The following is a 16,848-nucleotide window of genomic DNA, read 5'->3' on the forward strand; positions in this document are numbered from 1 at the left end:
TAAGTGATATATATTTTTCCTTTAACTATTAAGGTTAACCTCTTTGATATGGTCTATACACCCACCATCATTATTTGTATTAAAGGATGACCTGGTAGAATAACATTTCTTATTCACATCATAAGACCAAGGCTTACAAGAAAGTTCAATGTAATTTTAAAATTTAGAAAGGAAGTTTGCATAATCATGACGAATGTGGAAGGAGGAAATGTCATTTACATCAGAAGGATCATATGATATCTTGAAAAAATTATTTGCATGTAAAGGAAGAATCACTGATACACTATCCTTTATCTGCTTTTCTTTATCAACCAAGTAATGATACACTACCAAAAAATTTTGAGAAAAATCAAAATTTCATGGCTTTGGTGGCACCAATAAAACAATAATGCTAAAACTAATACTTACCGTCTAGTTTGTATCAGCGGGAATTTTTCACAATTAGGTTTCCATTTAATCTATACTCCTTCCCCCTTAACCTGATCCCTCGATGTAATAAAGGGCAACCCGGTTCACAAAACATCCCGCATTAGCAGGATCAGGGGATGGACCGCACCCCAAGGGGTGTGATGTAGATCCCTCGATGTAATAGAATTTTTAAAAAATGAAAAACACAATGCTGATTTTCATAAGATGCCGGGATCTGACTATCAGGAAATATGATGCCGAAATACTGCTCTTCCAAAAATATTATATGATCAGGTGTGGAAGAATTTCACGTGGATCGTCCTCCATTAGCGAGTATCGTACCGATGATGTTTGTAATCTGAAAAGAAAATAAAAAGTTACTCGAATTTTAGACAGCTATAGGCGTACCAAAGCTATCTACATTGGTATAACATTACCATAAGATATCTGAAACATAGTTGGAAGAACTAAACAGTATGCTAGTTAATGCTGCAGTTGTATTCTAACCCACGAGCCCCGTTAATGCAGCATAATATTTGAGAAAAATGCACGTGTGGCATGAATTACCAACAAGCTTAAGTGATTGAAAGAAGACCAAAAACACATAAGAGTAAAGCTGATTAGATTGCTTGACAATTACTCTGCATCCGGTTACACAACATAATTCATCTTTCATGCAGCAACAGCAACAAGTAGATGTGTCTATCAGGCTGTTCTGCCTATATTAAACGGAGTAGTGAGACTGAATATTAGCCACGCAGCACGCTAATAAATAGCCACATGACAATTTTAACTGCTTTTTCTACCAAACTGTTTATTTAAACTGCGACAGTTCTATCCAAAAATGTAATTGCTTACACAAATTCAACTCCAACACTTACAAAGTAATTTTCAGTAGTTGATACTTAAAAACTATTCCCTCCTTCCCATTTTATATGAGGGTGTTTGACTGGACACAAAGTTGAAGGAATAAATGAAGACTTTTGAAACTTGTGATCTAGAACAAATCATAGAAATTTGTGTGGCTAGAAATCATTTAATTAAGGGTAAAAATGTAAATTTAAAGTTGGATTGTTACTAAATATAGAAAAGTGTCTTTCTTTTTAGGACTAACTACAAAGGAAAGAGTGTCACATAAATTGGGACAGAGGAAGTACTTAAATTGATATAAGCCAAACAGGCTCAAGGAACAACTTCATAAAAGAATAATTGAGTTATAAGCAAAACTTGATCAAAGGGAAGCGACAAAGTACTGAAGTTGCAGATTGGGGGCTAGAGAGATGTCATGGATGAAGTGCTGAGACGCACAAAAGTGGAAGGTGATCTAAAAATTAAGAAGAAATTGGATCAATTAAAAAAAAAAATTCAAGGAGACAAGCGAAACTTGAAAGTTTGGGAACACTAAATGAAGCACTAATTACTAAGGGAAAACGAAAAAATGACGAGGCCCAAGAAGCCCCAAAGGAACTAACTTAGGGTTTAAAGGCGAATCATGCTTTTATTCGCGTAAAGAGCAGTGGCATACATAGAATTCTTAGCAAGTAGTGTCGAACTTTAGAAAAACGAACAAATGAACAAATCATTTTAGTTATCATATTAAAAATACAAAATTCCGACAATAATAATAAAACACAATTCAAGCACATTACTAGAATTTCTGAACTAGTTTTCATTTTTAAAAATGCATTCATGGTGACTTTAAAAAGAATCTTGTTGAAACACCAAAATGAACTTTGGCTTAGTGATGATTGATCCTCACGTTTGAGGCAAGGTTTTGGAGAGCGAGAAGCAGAAAAAAGCGACGAGGCTTGTGCGCTTTTTTCATGTGAAGTGCAATGTAATACAAAAATAAAAAAAATTAAATAGATATAGATAAAGAACCAAGAACTCAATAAGAATAACATATTGGATAAAAAACAGAATTTACTACAATCACAACAAAAATATAAATCAGCACAGTGAAAAAATTGCAGAACAGTGAACAGAGATGGAAAAAACAGAGCAGAACAGAGAAAAACATTACAAAATAGAGAAAAATTGAAGAACAGAGACAAAAAACAGGGCAGAACAGTGAAAGAAATTACAAAACAGAGAAAAAAAATTGCAGCCCAGTCGAAGAACTAAAACAAATAGAAAAGAAGAACAGAAAAAAAGAGCAACCCAGTGAAGAACTGAAAAAAAAATGAGAAAAACTGGTAGTCCAGTCGAGTAGCAGCAGGCAAAACAGAGAAAAGAAGAAGAGGAAGAGAAGATAACCTTGAAACTTGAAAGAGGCAGTAAAGAGATGAGGAGAAGCAGTCGCAGCAGTAAAAAGAAGTCCCAAGTTACAGTTACCAGTTTCAAAAAAAAAAAGTCCCAAGTCATAAGAGTCCAAATAGAAGAGGAAGAGTGTTTTAACAAATTTTTTTGAAAAAAAACCTAGGTGCACCATGCTTAAGCGAGCTTCTATCGCTTTTGTCGCTTCGGTCGCTTCTCGCTTCTCGGCCTAAAGCGTGCGCTTTTTTAACCCATGCCTCGCTTTAGGCCGGAAAGTGCAAAGGCTGCGCCTCGCCTCGCTTCTCGCTTAAAGCGCAGAAGCGAGCGCTTTTCACAACATTGGTTTAAGGAAGGTAGTCTTCGGTTCCATTTCAACCTAATATTTTTATTGACAAATGAGGCTCAAAAATAAATACATGTATCTAAGTGGAGACTCAAACCCAACCCACAATAAGTCAGTTATGTGTCTGATCAGTTGGACTCAGAAGTGCATATTATCCAATGGCTTCAATTTGTGCTGTCTATACGTTATTTTTAATTTTTTATTTCAATTTTATATATTTAACAATATTTTCCGACCACGCAGTGTTGACTGACACCCCTTGGCCTAAGGGCTCCGCCATTGGTCAAGTGAATGTTGCAAAAAGAGTTTATAATGGAACTATGTTCCTTGTGAGAGGATTACCTCAAGGATCCAAAATGGTATCTGTATAAGGTTATTCAAAAAGGGCGAAACTTGAGAGGTCCAATTTTCACCTTTCTTTTATTATATCCCAACATATCAGATAATACACATCAATTAAATCTTGATATTCACAAGAGAAGTCATTCCTCATACCATTTTTTTGGATAAGGTAGAACTTTGAAGTCATTCTTCATACCATCAGCGCAATGTAATATATCAATTATAGAAAGTTGATCATTAGTTAACACACCACATCTTGATTGTGGCATCACATAGGTCAATTTGGACATTTCCACGAGTCAACTTGGGATACTCTTTTATTATGGGTAACTTTTTGTTCTGCCCAAATCAGCCCATCAACAAAACACATTTTACTCAACTGGTTCTATTCCTAATCTATACCAGTATCAACACTCACAGTTGCCAATTCAAATAGTTTTAAAAGTCAAATTCTACTTTCTTTTTTTTCTACTTTTTGTTCTTTATTATTTTCAAGTGCTTTACGAATATGAAAGCTGCTTTTCGGTTCTCTTTTCTTGAAGGATCAGTGAGTCCCACATATTATTTATTGAAAGAGATTTTGTCAAAGCTTGTCTGTTGACACTACTAAAGCTACATCATAAATGTTAAAGCACTGGTAGTAATGAATAAATGCTAATTTAGTATTTTTGTAATATTTTGAAAAAAAATTCAATGACTCAACATTTGCTGGTGAGACTAGTATTTTCATAATATTTCTTCAGTTCTGTACTAGATTAAATACATCAATTAACTAAGGAAATTACACAGAGGTTAAATAAATAGTTCGCGAAATAGTAAAGAAAAAATTGATTCTGTGTTGTTGACTAACTGACAGACCGGTCAAGGGCTGGTTGAGAATCTAAACTAATTCTTCAAAAAAGGAAAGAACAAAATGCCAAGTTGTACGGCTTGGGTTATGACTTATTGTTTAGCCCATTTAGACCCAAATTAACTTTGGGCAGGTTGGGTCATGAAACACTTACTTATTAAGCCCTTTTGAGCCACCCATTTTCCACTCCTAAGTCCTAATTACCTAGGTCCCGAATCTGCTAAACTATTCAATTTTTAATTTCTTCTACCAACTATCATTCAAAACAAAAGAAAAAGAAAAATCAATCTTCTGTCCACAAACTAGAGTCCAAATATTTTACTTAGTTTCTGAGACATAGTTCTCTTTGCCTTGTAATGCATACTCTCATGTTTAATCAGCTTTAATGGACTAAAAGGAATCTGCTAAATATCTACTTAAAGTAAACTAGCATGAGTATTACAAGCCCCCTCAGACTTTATAAAATGGAACTTTTCCTAAATCCATATACTGACTAAAGTTCTCTTTGAAGCTATCTGCCCTGAGCCTTTCCCCAACCTCTAGCGGCCCCATCAAGTGACCTCTATGGCCTAACATAGCCCCCAAGGTAAAATAGTGCTCCCTCCATCCCAATTTATGTGAAGGTGTTTGACTGGGCACGGAGTTTAAGACTGAAAGTAAGACTTACGAAATTTGTGGTATAAAATAAGTCACAAATATATGCAGAGGCGGATCCAGGATTTGAAGTTTATGGATTCCCAATAATCTCAAATTAAAAAAAGAAAACTTCTTTATATGTGCCCAAGGGGGATCGAACCCCTGCCCAGAAGGTCAGCTAAGCTCAAGTGGGTTCCATCACTGCCACTGGACCAAGAGATTGCTTTGTTACTGGGTAACAAATATTTCTTATATATATAATAGATTTCTCAATATAAATACAAGGTCTGTGCAAGAGTTATTGGGCTCCGGGAACCCGCACCCGCTATCCTAGATCTGGATATATGTGTGAATATGAATCATCTCATTAAGGGTAAAATGAGAAGTTTTAAAGTTAAATTGTTACTAAATATAGAAAAATGTCATTTAACAATTAAAAAAAATTATAGAAAGGTGTCATTCTTTTTGGAATTGACTAAAAAGGAAAGAATTTCACATAAATTGGGACGGACGGAGTAAGAATAATCATTCAGTATGAATATTTTGTTTGGATGAGGAACTTAATACTTGTTTGCTTTAATCCACAACGACCAGACAGCCCGGAAAAGAAAAAATAACTGGAAGTATATGAACTGTTATCTAAACCTAGAATCTGATAGAGGGCCTGGTAAAGTGCATAACACACAAAATGTAAGGAAGAAAAAGGTCATAGTTTCCGCTGCTTTTGAGTGAAAAAGGCAACTGTAATTTCAAAATTACTACATTAAAATTTCATTTAACTGCAACCAGATTGATCACTTATCCTCCCACCAAAAGGAAACAGAAAAGTACTAAAAATGAAATTACTGAATGATTTACCTGCTGATATTTTGAGACACAACGATCAATGCAGGTATTTTCGCCCATATATAGCTCAGGCTCCTTGTACCTTTTCTCGACACACTTGTCGAAACATGTATGGGTGAGCCTAGATCACAACAAGAAACATCAAAGTATGGAAGTTCAGAAATTGTGTACACGTCTTCGATGGGAGGAACTATGCAACAATACTACAGCTGAATTAGAGAGAAAAGTGAATTGTATGGACAATTATGAAGTCCTTCACTTTATTTTGGGGATTTTTTCATTCCTGGCCCGTCGCCCGAAATTAATTACACGTGCTAGCCAAAATATGCAAGACCTATACACTGATTATGTATATTATTTGTATATTTTATGTATACAATATGTATAATATAAGTATATTTTATATTTAATATACAAACCTAAACCTTTGTTGGCTATTATTCTTTTGAGTGGTCTAAAATGTAATTATCCCTTTTTTTACGAGCCCCAAGAAGATTTAAACTTTTCTGCTATTAAGATACTACTAAAGAGACTTGTGATTGGAACAGCTACGATCTGGAACACCTTACTTGTTAAAGAATTCAACCCTGTACTCCATTTCCGTTTCGGCTAAGCCAAAAATCTGCACACATAAGGAAATAGGAGAGGCAGTAAGAACACCCAGAAATTTTTTAGCTTGAAAAGTTCTGCATTCAACATCACATGTAGAATGCAAATATTTAGAAACTTGAAAGCTGGAGTTACTAACAAATGTGTGATAACCACACAGAAAGGATTCTTCCTTACAGATAAACAAAGATAAAATGATACACATCGCAAAAGTAAAGAACCTTCTGTCTTTCAACTTCTGTTGGTACGTTATTAGCAGCCATCTTTACAGAGCTGTGAGACAAGATAAAACAACACTTTAGATCAAAAAGTCTAGTTACATGTCTGATCACAATGCAAGAAAAAAGAGAACATCAAATATGCTAAAAGATTTTTTTTTATGACCGAGAAATCCCCCAGGACCAGTGATGCGCAGTTCGAAACTCAGTGGACCCGCCCCTCTAGCCTTCTCCACTTAAATACCGGGCTTTTGACTGCGGTCAGGTTCAAACCCGTGACATGCGCCTAACTCACATATCACAAGCTACGCTCTTAATACTAGACAAAAGCCCTGAGGGCAAATATGCTGAAACAACTTTATCCTAATAAAACCAAGGAATGTGAGGATGATGTTCAATCATAATACCCCTTATGTCCTGCGAGATGAATCTACTGTATTATGTGTACTAATTGCTACTGCACCAACAGCCTTTAACTCAATGCTTTTTGCATGTGTGTATACAAAAGTCTAATTACAGGTCTGAATCCAAGTCCAAAAATAAGCATTCAGAAAATGTGCTAAGAAAAAATTAGCCTAAGGATGACGCCCAATCATCGTACCCTTATGCCCTGGGCAGTGAATCTGCTATGTGTGTAGCAAATTTTAATGCACACACTGCCTTGGACTCCATATATGTATACACATGGCCGGCAAACTACCCTTGCATACCTCATCTATAAGCATTTCTATTTGCCATCCACTAGATCACATTGACTACTCTACAACTCCCTCTGTCCCAATTTATATGAAGCGGTTCGGAGTACGAGGGTCAAAACACTTAAGTCTGACTAGATTCTTCATAAAAATCAAATAAAATTTAAATCTTTGAAAACTCCACAAAAAGTACTACAAGTCAACATAGTTGATGTTTCAAAATATTTTTGAGAAGCTTGAAAAAACTATAGTCCAAAGAAAAAAACTGTTTGACTCACCAAAAAGTAACACCTTCCCGTAAATTGGGACAAACAAAGTACTATATTGTGTACATACATATACATATACATATATCTATCTATAGTAAGGACAATGTCAAGTCACCATGCCCTTCTGCCCAGGGAAAGGGACTTAAAAAGATCCAAACTTCCATAATGAGTGAATACACTTAACTACACCAATGGGATTCAACAATTAATATATTTACAAAAAAATTTAGCTTATTGTGCTAATTATACCACATAACTTTCCGACAAAGGGGATTTAATTGAACCCTCTTCACAACATTTAGCTCCACCACTGGAAAAGAATCTACTGCATTTGTGTCTAGCACAGATTCATCCACATGCATATGAGTTTTTTTTTCTTTTTTTTCCTCCAAAATATGTGCATTCATGCTAAATGGAATCCATTGCTAAAAAAAAAAAAAAAAAAAAAAAAACAGTGCATATGGTGATATTTTACAAACTACTGGAAAATGCATATGAATTTTATTTGTGCTAAGTGGAATCTATTGCTTCAACGAAAACATTGTGATACAAACTTTCATAATGGGTGAATACACTTAACTACACCAATGAGGTTCAGCAACTAATATATTTACAAAAAAATGTCTTTATACTAATTAGACCAAGTAACTTTCCCATGGGGCTGATTCAATTGAACCCTCTTCACAATACTCCCCCCCCCCCAAAACCCCCCACCCCCCACCCCCCAAAAAAATGTCTTTATACATGTATATTCATGCTAAGTGGGATCTATTGCTACCAAAAAAAAAAAAAAAAAAAACATTGCATATGATGACATTTTACACACTACTGATATGAAATCCTAAATCTGCATAATTATGAATGTATCTGTTCATGTTCAAACAAGTATGACACAATAGAGTGAAGAAATTTACCGATAAGTTATCTTCTGCTCTTTTATATTTCAGAGAGGAGAGAAAAAAGGAGATTTTGTTTATTAGGGTTTAACTAGGGTTCTTTCCAAATGGGGACCCCTTGGGGTAGAGGTAGAATCCGACCCGAATATTGTGTTCTCGACCCGTTTATGTTTTGTGAAAATAATAGGGGACAATAGTACTTTTGGTCTCTAAGTTATCCATATATTCTATTTTTGGTCCTTGTGATATATGGCTATTATATTTACTTCAAGTAATTAAAATGTGTACTTTTGGTCATTTCACGTAGAAAATTTGTTATATTTCATTAGTTATAGAATAATATTATTGTTAAATATGAAGTAGTAGTACAGATTTAACATAATATATGTGTAATTAAGTGGTGAATCGGTTAATATTTATGATAAATCTGTGAATGTTCACAAGTAAAAAAATCAAAAGTGTACGATTTAAGTAATTGAAGGTTTAATAAGAGATGTTTATACATTAACTAATTAAATAATGCACGAATTAATGTTATACCTTTGCACTTTTTCAATGGCTATAAATTTTCAAATGCTTCTCCTAAAAAAAAAAATCATCCCCTTTTCTTGCATCGTTTTCAAAATAGAAAAACAGTAAGTGCTGTGTGATTACATCCATTGGTTGAGTTCGCTGAAGTTAACGATTTCGATTGCAGAGTATTACGTAGATTTTCGTTCCATCTACAGGAGGAATTAATCCAAACCTTGGGCAATTGTGAGGGGATGAAATTCCTTAAGGAAACACAATTTTCTGTGGGCTCGAAACTACACTTTCGTTCTTATATTTTCTGGTTTACAGGTTATACTTTTGAATATACGGTTAACATATAATAATATATATAAAAGGTGTTTATACACACTTTTATACTGGTATATAATATTATATAAACTTATACAAAAGATGCTTATACTCAAGAGATGTTTATACACACTTTTATAATGTATAAACATCTCTTAACGCACTTATACATGGTATAACAGTGCACAATAATATATAAGAGGTATTTACATACACTTCACACGTTGTTTTTGCTAAGATCGAATCGAATCAAATCAAATGGAAGATCTATGACAGGTAAATCGAAATGAAGATGCAAATTGGTGATTCATGGGTGGAGATTCGGTGGTACAGGAGTAGTTCGATGGTATAACAGTGGATCTGGATTCAATGATGAAGTTGAAAAACGAGCTTCTCACATGGTGCTTTAGTGGTGGGGGGTTCGGTTCCGGTATTGATCTTGATGGGTGTTTTGAATTCGTTTCAGGTGGCAAGGCTGAGGGATGTTTTGGGCTAGAAACAGGGTCGATTATGGGGTTGTTCCGGTGCTCTCAGCAGAGAGAATGAGGAAGATGACCACTCCGGCAGCTAACGCAGGTAAGAAATAAAAGATGGGCTAAATCAGGTAATTATTTTTCTCAAATCAACATAGAGTGTAACAATTGCATTGTTTTCATATTTTTCTACAAAACCTATTAGGTAAAAAAATTTATCTTCAAATTTAAAAAAATAAAATAAAAAATAGCAATAAATTGCACCGCCTAATTAAAAGAAATGTATAACTACAAACATATTAAACCCGCACCCAATTACATGATGGCCATGTAATAATTTAGCATGACAAACATATTGAACTGTGTAATTACATTCAATTCCATTACATGGGTGGCTTTCCAAACAAGCCCTAAATCTACATCAATTTTGGTTGAATTAAAAATATCCACTTTAACAAAATCAATTTAATAAAAATCAATAAAAAGACGTGAATTAACTTAAATGAAATTAAACTTACGTCTTTACTTCCTAAACCCTAAACGGTTAAACCCTCCCTAAACCCTAAACTATTTTCCCCTCTCTCTAACACTTCTCCTCTGCAACTTTGCCATCACTTCTCAGTTCAAAGTTGTGTTTTTTTCAACCTTTTGCTCGAAGTTTACAACTTTGGCCTTAAATTAAGGTACCCCATTATGTTGTAAATGTTTATTTTCATCTCAAATTGCTGAAATTTCCCTGTTCCCAATTCACTTTCTTGATTATATTCCACAATCTTTGTTAATTGTGTTAAATTATGTATTAATACACCAAGGGTCAAAATATTTAACTTTTTTGTTTCTATTCGGACATAAATTCTTCAAGTTTCTTAAAATTATTTGCAGTTTTAAAAGCTACATGAAAAGTACTATAAGTCGACATAATTAAGGTACCTAGTTAGTGAACTTTCCATCTTCCCAATTCCCTTTGACTTGTTTTTTCTAGAGTTGCTTATTGATTCAAATTTCTTGATTATATTCCACAATCTTGGGTAATTGGTTTAAATTATATATCAGTACTCCCCTTGTTCCAATTTATGTGAACGGGTTCGGAGTACTAGGGTCAAAGCATCTAATTTTTGAGTGTGTATTAAGGCATGTATTCATCAAAGTTTACACCTTTGGCCTTGAATTAAGATGCCCATTTGTTGCAATTATTTATTTTCATCTCCATTGGCGGGTTTTCCCTTTTCCTCGTTATCCTAGAGTTGCTTAATGATTTTAAATTTGTTTGTTATATTCCATAATCTTTGGTGATGTTTTAAAATTATATGCTAGTTGCTCAATTCATGTGAAGGGGTTGGAGTGCAATGGTTAATGTATCTAATTTTTGTGTGTATTAAGGTATATATTCTTCAAAGTTTACACCTTTGGCCTTGAACTGCTATTCAATGGTAAAATAAGAAGTGTGCTGAATTTTATAATGTTCTTTTTGCTCCAATTTCTCAAAAGAAAGTCTCAACTGTGATATTATAGCTCCTTCTATATATGACACCCCATTGATATGATATCTCCTGAATTTTACAAGACATTATCTTGCTTATTTACTTCCCATGTGAAAATAGCTCAAGTTAGAAAACATAATTAAGTAACCTTAATAAAATAAAGTAATAATTATGTGACAAACTTACCCAATTAAACCTACGTCCTTTACTCCTTTCCCTAATAAATAAACTAAACCCTCCATAAACCCTAAACTATTTTCCTTTCTCTTAACACTTCTCCTCTGCAGACTTCGGAGTTGTTCTTTTTTTTTCTTCCAACCTTTTGCTCAAAGTTAACAACTTTGGCCCTGAATTAAGGTACCCATTTTGTTGTAAGTGTTTATTTTCATGTCCATTGCTGTAATTTCTTGATTATATTTGACAATCTTGGATAATTGGGTTAAATTATGTATTAGTACTCCCGTTGTCCCAATTTATGTGAAGCGAGGGTCAAAGCATCTAAGTTTTGTGTGTGTATTAAGGCATATATTCATCAAAGTTTACGCCTTTTGCCTTTGAATTTAGATACCCTTGTTGTTGTAAGTGTTTAATTTCATCTCCATTGCTCAATGATTCAAAATTTCTTGATTACACCGTTGGCCTTGAATTAAGGCAATTGTTTTAAATTATATGTTAGTAGCGCAATTTATGTTAAGGGGTTGGAGTGCAATGGTTAATGCATCTAATTTTTGTGTGTATTAAGGCATTTATTCTTCAAAATTTACACCTTTGGACTTGAATTTAGGTACCCTTGTTGCTGTAAGTGTTTATTTTCATCTCCAATGCTAAAATTTCCCCTTGCCCCTTTTTCCTGTAGTTGCTCAATGATTCAAAATTTCTTGATTATATTTGACAAAATTGGGTACAACAACAACAACATGCCCAGTATAATCCCACCAGGTGGGGTCTGGGGAGGCTAGAGTGTACGTAGACCTTACCTCAACCTTTTGACGGGTAGGGTAATTGGGTTAAATTATGTATTAGTACTCTTTCTGTCTCAATTTATGTGATGGGGTTCGGAGTACAACGGCCAAATCATCTAATTTTTGTGTATATTCGAGTTTAAATTCTTCAAGTTTTTTCAACATAAAATTCAAATTTGTGAAAATATATGAAAACTACTACAAGTCTTAGCTAATTAGTACTTAATTCAAAAAGTGTTGAGAAAATTGCAGTCAAAGTAAATACTTTTTGACTCCCCAAATAATATCACTTCCACATAAAATGGGAAGGAGGAAGTCGATGTTTTTTTTTTTCAACCTAAATTCAAGCATTGCTCACGGTGTAGCATCAAAGTTTACACTTGACCTTATATTAAGGTACCCCATTTGTTGTAAGTGTTTTATTTTCATCTCCATTGTTGAATTTTCCCTTTGCCTCGTTTTCCTGGAGTTGCTCAATGATTCAGATTTATTGATTATATTCCACAATCTTGGTTAATTGGGTTAGATTATATATTAGTGCACCGTTGTTCCAATTTATATGAAGGGGTTCGGAATACAAGGGTCAAATCATCTAGCTTTTTGTGTGTACTCGGGCATAGATTCTTCAAAGTTTTTTTTGAGTAGATTTTGCAGTTTGGAAAACTATGTGAAAAGTACTTTAAGTCAACATAATCAATACATAATTCAAAAGAGTTTTTGAGAAAATTGTAGTCAAAGAAAAAACTTTTTGAATCTCCAAATATTATCACTTCCACATAAATTGGAATAGAGGGAGTCCTTGTTTTCGGAAGTTGCTTCATGTTGGTTTCAGTGATTTCTGAATCTGAAAACACAAGGGAAGTAGATTGAACTCTTGTGTTCTAGATTTGACACAGAACGCAAATCGGCACATTTATGTTCATAGTTTAAAATTTAGGAAAAACTAAACTTTGCAGTTTACATTCTACATATACTGGAACTATCAGTGACTGCATCATCATTTCTTAAGGTGATAAGGAAATTTACTGTTTGACGTCAGTGGATGGAGACTTAAAATTAAACAGTAGACTATGGATAAATATAATTATACATTTATTACATAGGATATATTTTACCAATCAAAAATTATCCTTCGGTACCCAGTTAAATGTAAGGACCTTGACCTGCTGGTGGTAGGTTGCAGCCTAGCAGGTGCCTTGTGGAATTAGTCAAGGTGCGCGCAAGCTAGCCCAGAGACCGCGGTTATCAAGTTGTAAAGAAAATTCTAGTGGTTTGGCTGAAAATTGAAAAAATCAACAGCAAAATTTCAGCTGCTAATACTCCTTTGCCGCTAACTTGCTCCTCTCCATCTCTTTCGCCAGATATTTTCATTTTGTCTATCTGTAGATATTTTCATTTTGTCTATCTGTAGTTAGATCAAAACCTTCTTATTGCACTGATATTCAATGGTAAAACAAGAAATATGTTGTATTTTATAATGTTCTGTTTGCTCCCATTTCTCAAAAGAAAGTCCCAACTCTGATATAATAGCTCCTTTTATATATGACACCCATTGATATGATATCTCCTGAATTTTACAAGATCATATCTTTCTTTTTACTTCCCATGTGAAAATTGCTTGAAGTTATGATGGTAAACTAATTTGTGCCGTAAAAAATAATTTGAAGAATTTTGCCTATTTGAGTTACAAAAAATATCCTCAAGTTTCTATTCCTTTGGCACTGTTTCATTTTCTTCATCCATTTTGTTCTCTTTAGTCTGTCCAAAATACTTTTATGTGCAATCCAAAGCTAGAAAACTAGTGCCTCTGACTAGTTGAAAATTCATAGCTGTTTATGCTTTGGTCTTTAAAACAGTGGACCACATAATTAAGGTCCTTACTAAGTTGATTACTTTCTGATGAGCACTAATCAGGAGAAACATGTGTTTGGTGAAAGAAGTTTGCTCTTGATCAAATAATATTATTTAAGACTTGATAAAAAAGTGAAAGAAGTTTGCTTTCTGACCAATTTGACAACTCTTATTTCACTTTTATATTGTTCTTTTTTAATCCATAGATTGCATATTTTCGAGTTTGAAAATTTTCGTAATTATTTTCAAATCATCCTCATTTCTTTAAACAGTCAATGGAACACGGTTCATTCGAAGATCAATCAAAAGCAACATTCTCGTTGACAGATGAGGACCATACACTGGCAAATGCTATCAGATACACTCTAAATCAAGAGTTAGTAATTCATCTCTTCCTTTTTGCTTTCTTCTTTCATTATGCAGTAATCACTGCAAGTACTATCTCATTTTTTGCGTTTTTATTTCCTGATATAAATTATCTTTTAGAATTTTGCTTCAAGTTTAAAACTCAACTGGTAAAACAGATGGCCTCCGTATCTCATTTTTTACATTCCACTTATCTCATGTTAATCTTGTCGTTGCATGTTCTGTCTGCCATCCCCCCTTCCCCTTTATTCAGTGGGCTTTTTTCATTTTTTGCCTGTCTGCCGAAATTATTTACGGGTGCTAGCCAAAATATACAAAACACATAAACGGATTATGTATATTATATATATACACTATGTATATTATATGTATATTTATACTTAATATACAAAATTTATACAATTGCTGGCTATTATTTTTTTGAGCAGTCCTAAAATGTAATTATCCCTTATTCTAAGCAGCGGTGTGTGCAACAACATAGGATCTCATATTAACTGATATCTACTTTCTTGCAGTCCCCGAGTAACATTCTGCGGTTACAGCATTCCACATCCTTCTGATGCTCGAGTTAACATAAGAGTTCAGACTACTGGTAAAGCTTAAATACTTAGATATTTCTCTAACTTATGCTCCCTCCTTCCCAAATGATGTGGCACCTTTTGGATTTTGAGATTCAAACAGGTCTTTCTTTTACGTCAATTATTGTTACGTATAGTACTTTTTACGGAGTTTTCAAATATGTAAATTTTATTTCAAAAAACTTAAAAATTTCATGCCCGAATTCACGGTCAAAATTAAGATGTTTGACTCTCGAAATCCGAATTGTGCCACATAAATTGGGGCAGAGGAAGTAATAAAGAAAAGCTTAGATAATTCTTTAGCAATAGTATTCTTTTAGAGGCTGTGTGGCCTTTCCTCGTGCATTTGTGGAACATGTTTTCTGATTTTTTAAAACTTAGTCTATCTATCATTCAAATTTGAGTTCTGCTTCCATACTAATGTAACTTGCTTGATATTTGCTAAAACGTCCATGATTGACTAAGTAGCTTTTTCAGGACATTCTTGTCAGTCAGTAATTTTGTTGGTGTCACTTTCTGCCCATTTGGTTTTTTTTGGAGTTATATATATTGTGATGCTCTTCCAATTAATAATTCCCCTCCTTCTTCCTGCTTATTTGATCTGGTCGATGGAGTAGAAATTTATTTTTGGAGATTGCTATGGGGCATGCCATTGTACATTGTATGATATGACAGCTTGGAAATCCTTCAAAGCAATTTGCAATTGTCTTTTATGTTTATACACTTCTGTTCTGAGAAATGTTGTGGATCTCCGTTTGAGTTTTGGTACATTAAGATTTTCTGCAACTTTGGTGGTCTTCTATTGCAGGTGATCCAGCAAGGGAGGTATTGAATGATTCATGTCAGGATCTAATGCTTATCTGCGAGCACGTTAGAGGCACATTTGATCAGGCTATTTTAAAGTTTAAATCTGGAAAAGGTCTGAGCGCTATGGATATCAAGAAATGATTGACTAACTATATAGCCTTCTGTCCGTGTGAAATTTTGTCACCTTTTGCAAACACAGGGAAAAATTTAAATGTTGTTGCTTCATTTATTTGGTGCACAAAGTTGCTTTTTGCATAATCATGCTATAGAATGCACCTTGGATTGTATGGAAATTTAGTGTGCACATTGGTTGTTGTAAGTAGTAATTTTATGTTCTAGTTTATGTGATAGTGAATCATGGATCTTTTATCAGCTTGCATCGCTGTAAAAGCTATATAATTGCGTGTCCTTTTTACTGGTTCGTGGTTTATGAACTCCATCCATAGAAACTTTAGCCAGCAATACCAATGAAATGAGGCCAACAAGTTCTCAAATTTGGTTGCGCTTTGGATATCTCCCTTTGGTTTTTATTTGCTTTAGTTGTCATAGAGCACCTTACCTTCCATTATTTCAATTGTGTAAGTCTCTCACTTCTCTATTAACTTTGCATCTTTTCCATTCGGTCCAAGAACTAGAAGTGGCCGAAGTCATATCTTAGAGAATGTCCTTGAAGGCTAGTGGTCTTATTAGTCGTCTAGCGAGAAATGCCTTCTGTAAAAGATTAGAGCTTCATGTACATATTCCATTTCATATGCCACAAAAGAATATGCAAGGAGAAAGATTTTATATCCTCATTTTCCATTGAGTAGTTTTATTACAAAGCCTTTTAAGTGAGAAAACTGTTTCCATTTGCAATTTTGGTCCAAGCATCAGAAGGAATAACAATAATACTAAACCAGGAAAACAAATTAAAAAACAAACCAAAAGATTCTGGTCAATGAAGCTTGCTTAGTGTCTTAGAATTTGGGACCATCAAATCCAAAGGTACATTTGACACAATCATTCATATTCTACGTGACATCGTAAAAGATATTTACACAGTCGAGTCAACTTAAAAGGAAATTGCAAATATCTCTATTAATAAGTGCATTGATAACTTAGCATAAACGGAATTTAACAATG

At 34.1% G+C, this 16,848-nt stretch overlaps 2 protein-coding genes across 4 annotated transcripts; one reads left to right on the forward strand and one right to left on the reverse strand.

Annotated features, from left to right (window-relative positions):
* Positions 1 to 459: 459 nt before the first annotated feature.
* LOC132050443 (mitochondrial import inner membrane translocase subunit TIM10-like) lies at positions 460 to 8,567 on the reverse strand. 3 transcript variants are annotated; one of them, XM_059441687.1, is made up of 5 exons: positions 8,387 to 8,567; positions 6,512 to 6,563; positions 6,251 to 6,303; positions 5,694 to 5,802; positions 460 to 766 (listed from the first exon to the last, which is right to left on the reverse strand). In XM_059441687.1, the coding sequence occupies exons 2-5, from the start codon at positions 6,551 to 6,553 to the stop codon at positions 716 to 718; spliced, it is 255 nt and encodes an 84-aa protein (XP_059297670.1). In that variant the 5' UTR covers positions 6,554 to 6,563; positions 8,387 to 8,567; the 3' UTR covers positions 460 to 715. The 3 variants fall into 3 exon arrangements, with proteins under 3 accessions (XP_059297670.1, XP_059297671.1, XP_059297669.1); XM_059441688.1 differs by lacking the exon at positions 8,387 to 8,567 and adding an exon at positions 8,299 to 8,322; XM_059441686.1 differs by lacking the exon at positions 8,387 to 8,567 and adding an exon at positions 7,722 to 7,869.
* A 1,627-nt stretch (positions 8,568 to 10,194) lies between these two features.
* LOC132050445 (uncharacterized) lies at positions 10,195 to 16,141 on the forward strand. The gene is made up of 4 exons (XM_059441689.1): positions 10,195 to 10,364; positions 14,248 to 14,351; positions 14,857 to 14,933; positions 15,728 to 16,141. Exons 2-4 carry the CDS (start codon positions 14,251 to 14,253, stop codon positions 15,865 to 15,867), a joined length of 318 nt encoding a protein of 105 aa, XP_059297672.1. The 5' UTR covers positions 10,195 to 10,364; positions 14,248 to 14,250; the 3' UTR covers positions 15,868 to 16,141.
* The last annotated feature ends 707 nt before the right edge of the window (positions 16,142 to 16,848 follow it).

Source organism: Lycium ferocissimum, chromosome 3 (assembly GCF_029784015.1).
Source record: "Lycium ferocissimum isolate CSIRO_LF1 chromosome 3, AGI_CSIRO_Lferr_CH_V1, whole genome shotgun sequence".
Taxonomy (NCBI): Eukaryota; Viridiplantae; Streptophyta; class Magnoliopsida; order Solanales; family Solanaceae; genus Lycium; species Lycium ferocissimum.

What these genes read in the sequence shown, in the direction of transcription:
- LOC132050443 (XM_059441686.1), bottom strand. Translation starts at nt 7,834, where the DNA reads ATGCATGTGGATGAATCTGTGCTAGACACAAATGCAGTAGATTCTTTT. An exon ending in CAGAAGTTGAAAGACAGAAG is followed by an intron (nt 6,304 to 6,511) that starts GTTCTTTACTTT and finishes TTATGTGTGCAG; the next exon opens with ATTTTTGGCTTAGCCGAAAC. An exon ending in AGGGTTGAATTCTTTAACAA is followed by an intron (nt 5,803 to 6,250) that starts GTAAGGTGTTCC and finishes GTTGTGATCTAG; the next exon opens with GCTCACCCATACATGTTTCG.
- LOC132050445 (XM_059441689.1), top strand. Translation starts at nt 14,251, where the DNA reads ATGGAACACGGTTCATTCGAAGATCAATCAAAAGCAACATTCTCGTTG. An exon ending in AGATACACTCTAAATCAAGA is followed by an intron (nt 14,352 to 14,856) that starts GTTAGTAATTCA and finishes ACTTTCTTGCAG; the next exon opens with TCCCCGAGTAACATTCTGCG. An exon ending in CATAAGAGTTCAGACTACTG is followed by an intron (nt 14,934 to 15,727) that starts GTAAAGCTTAAA and finishes CTTCTATTGCAG; the next exon opens with GTGATCCAGCAAGGGAGGTA.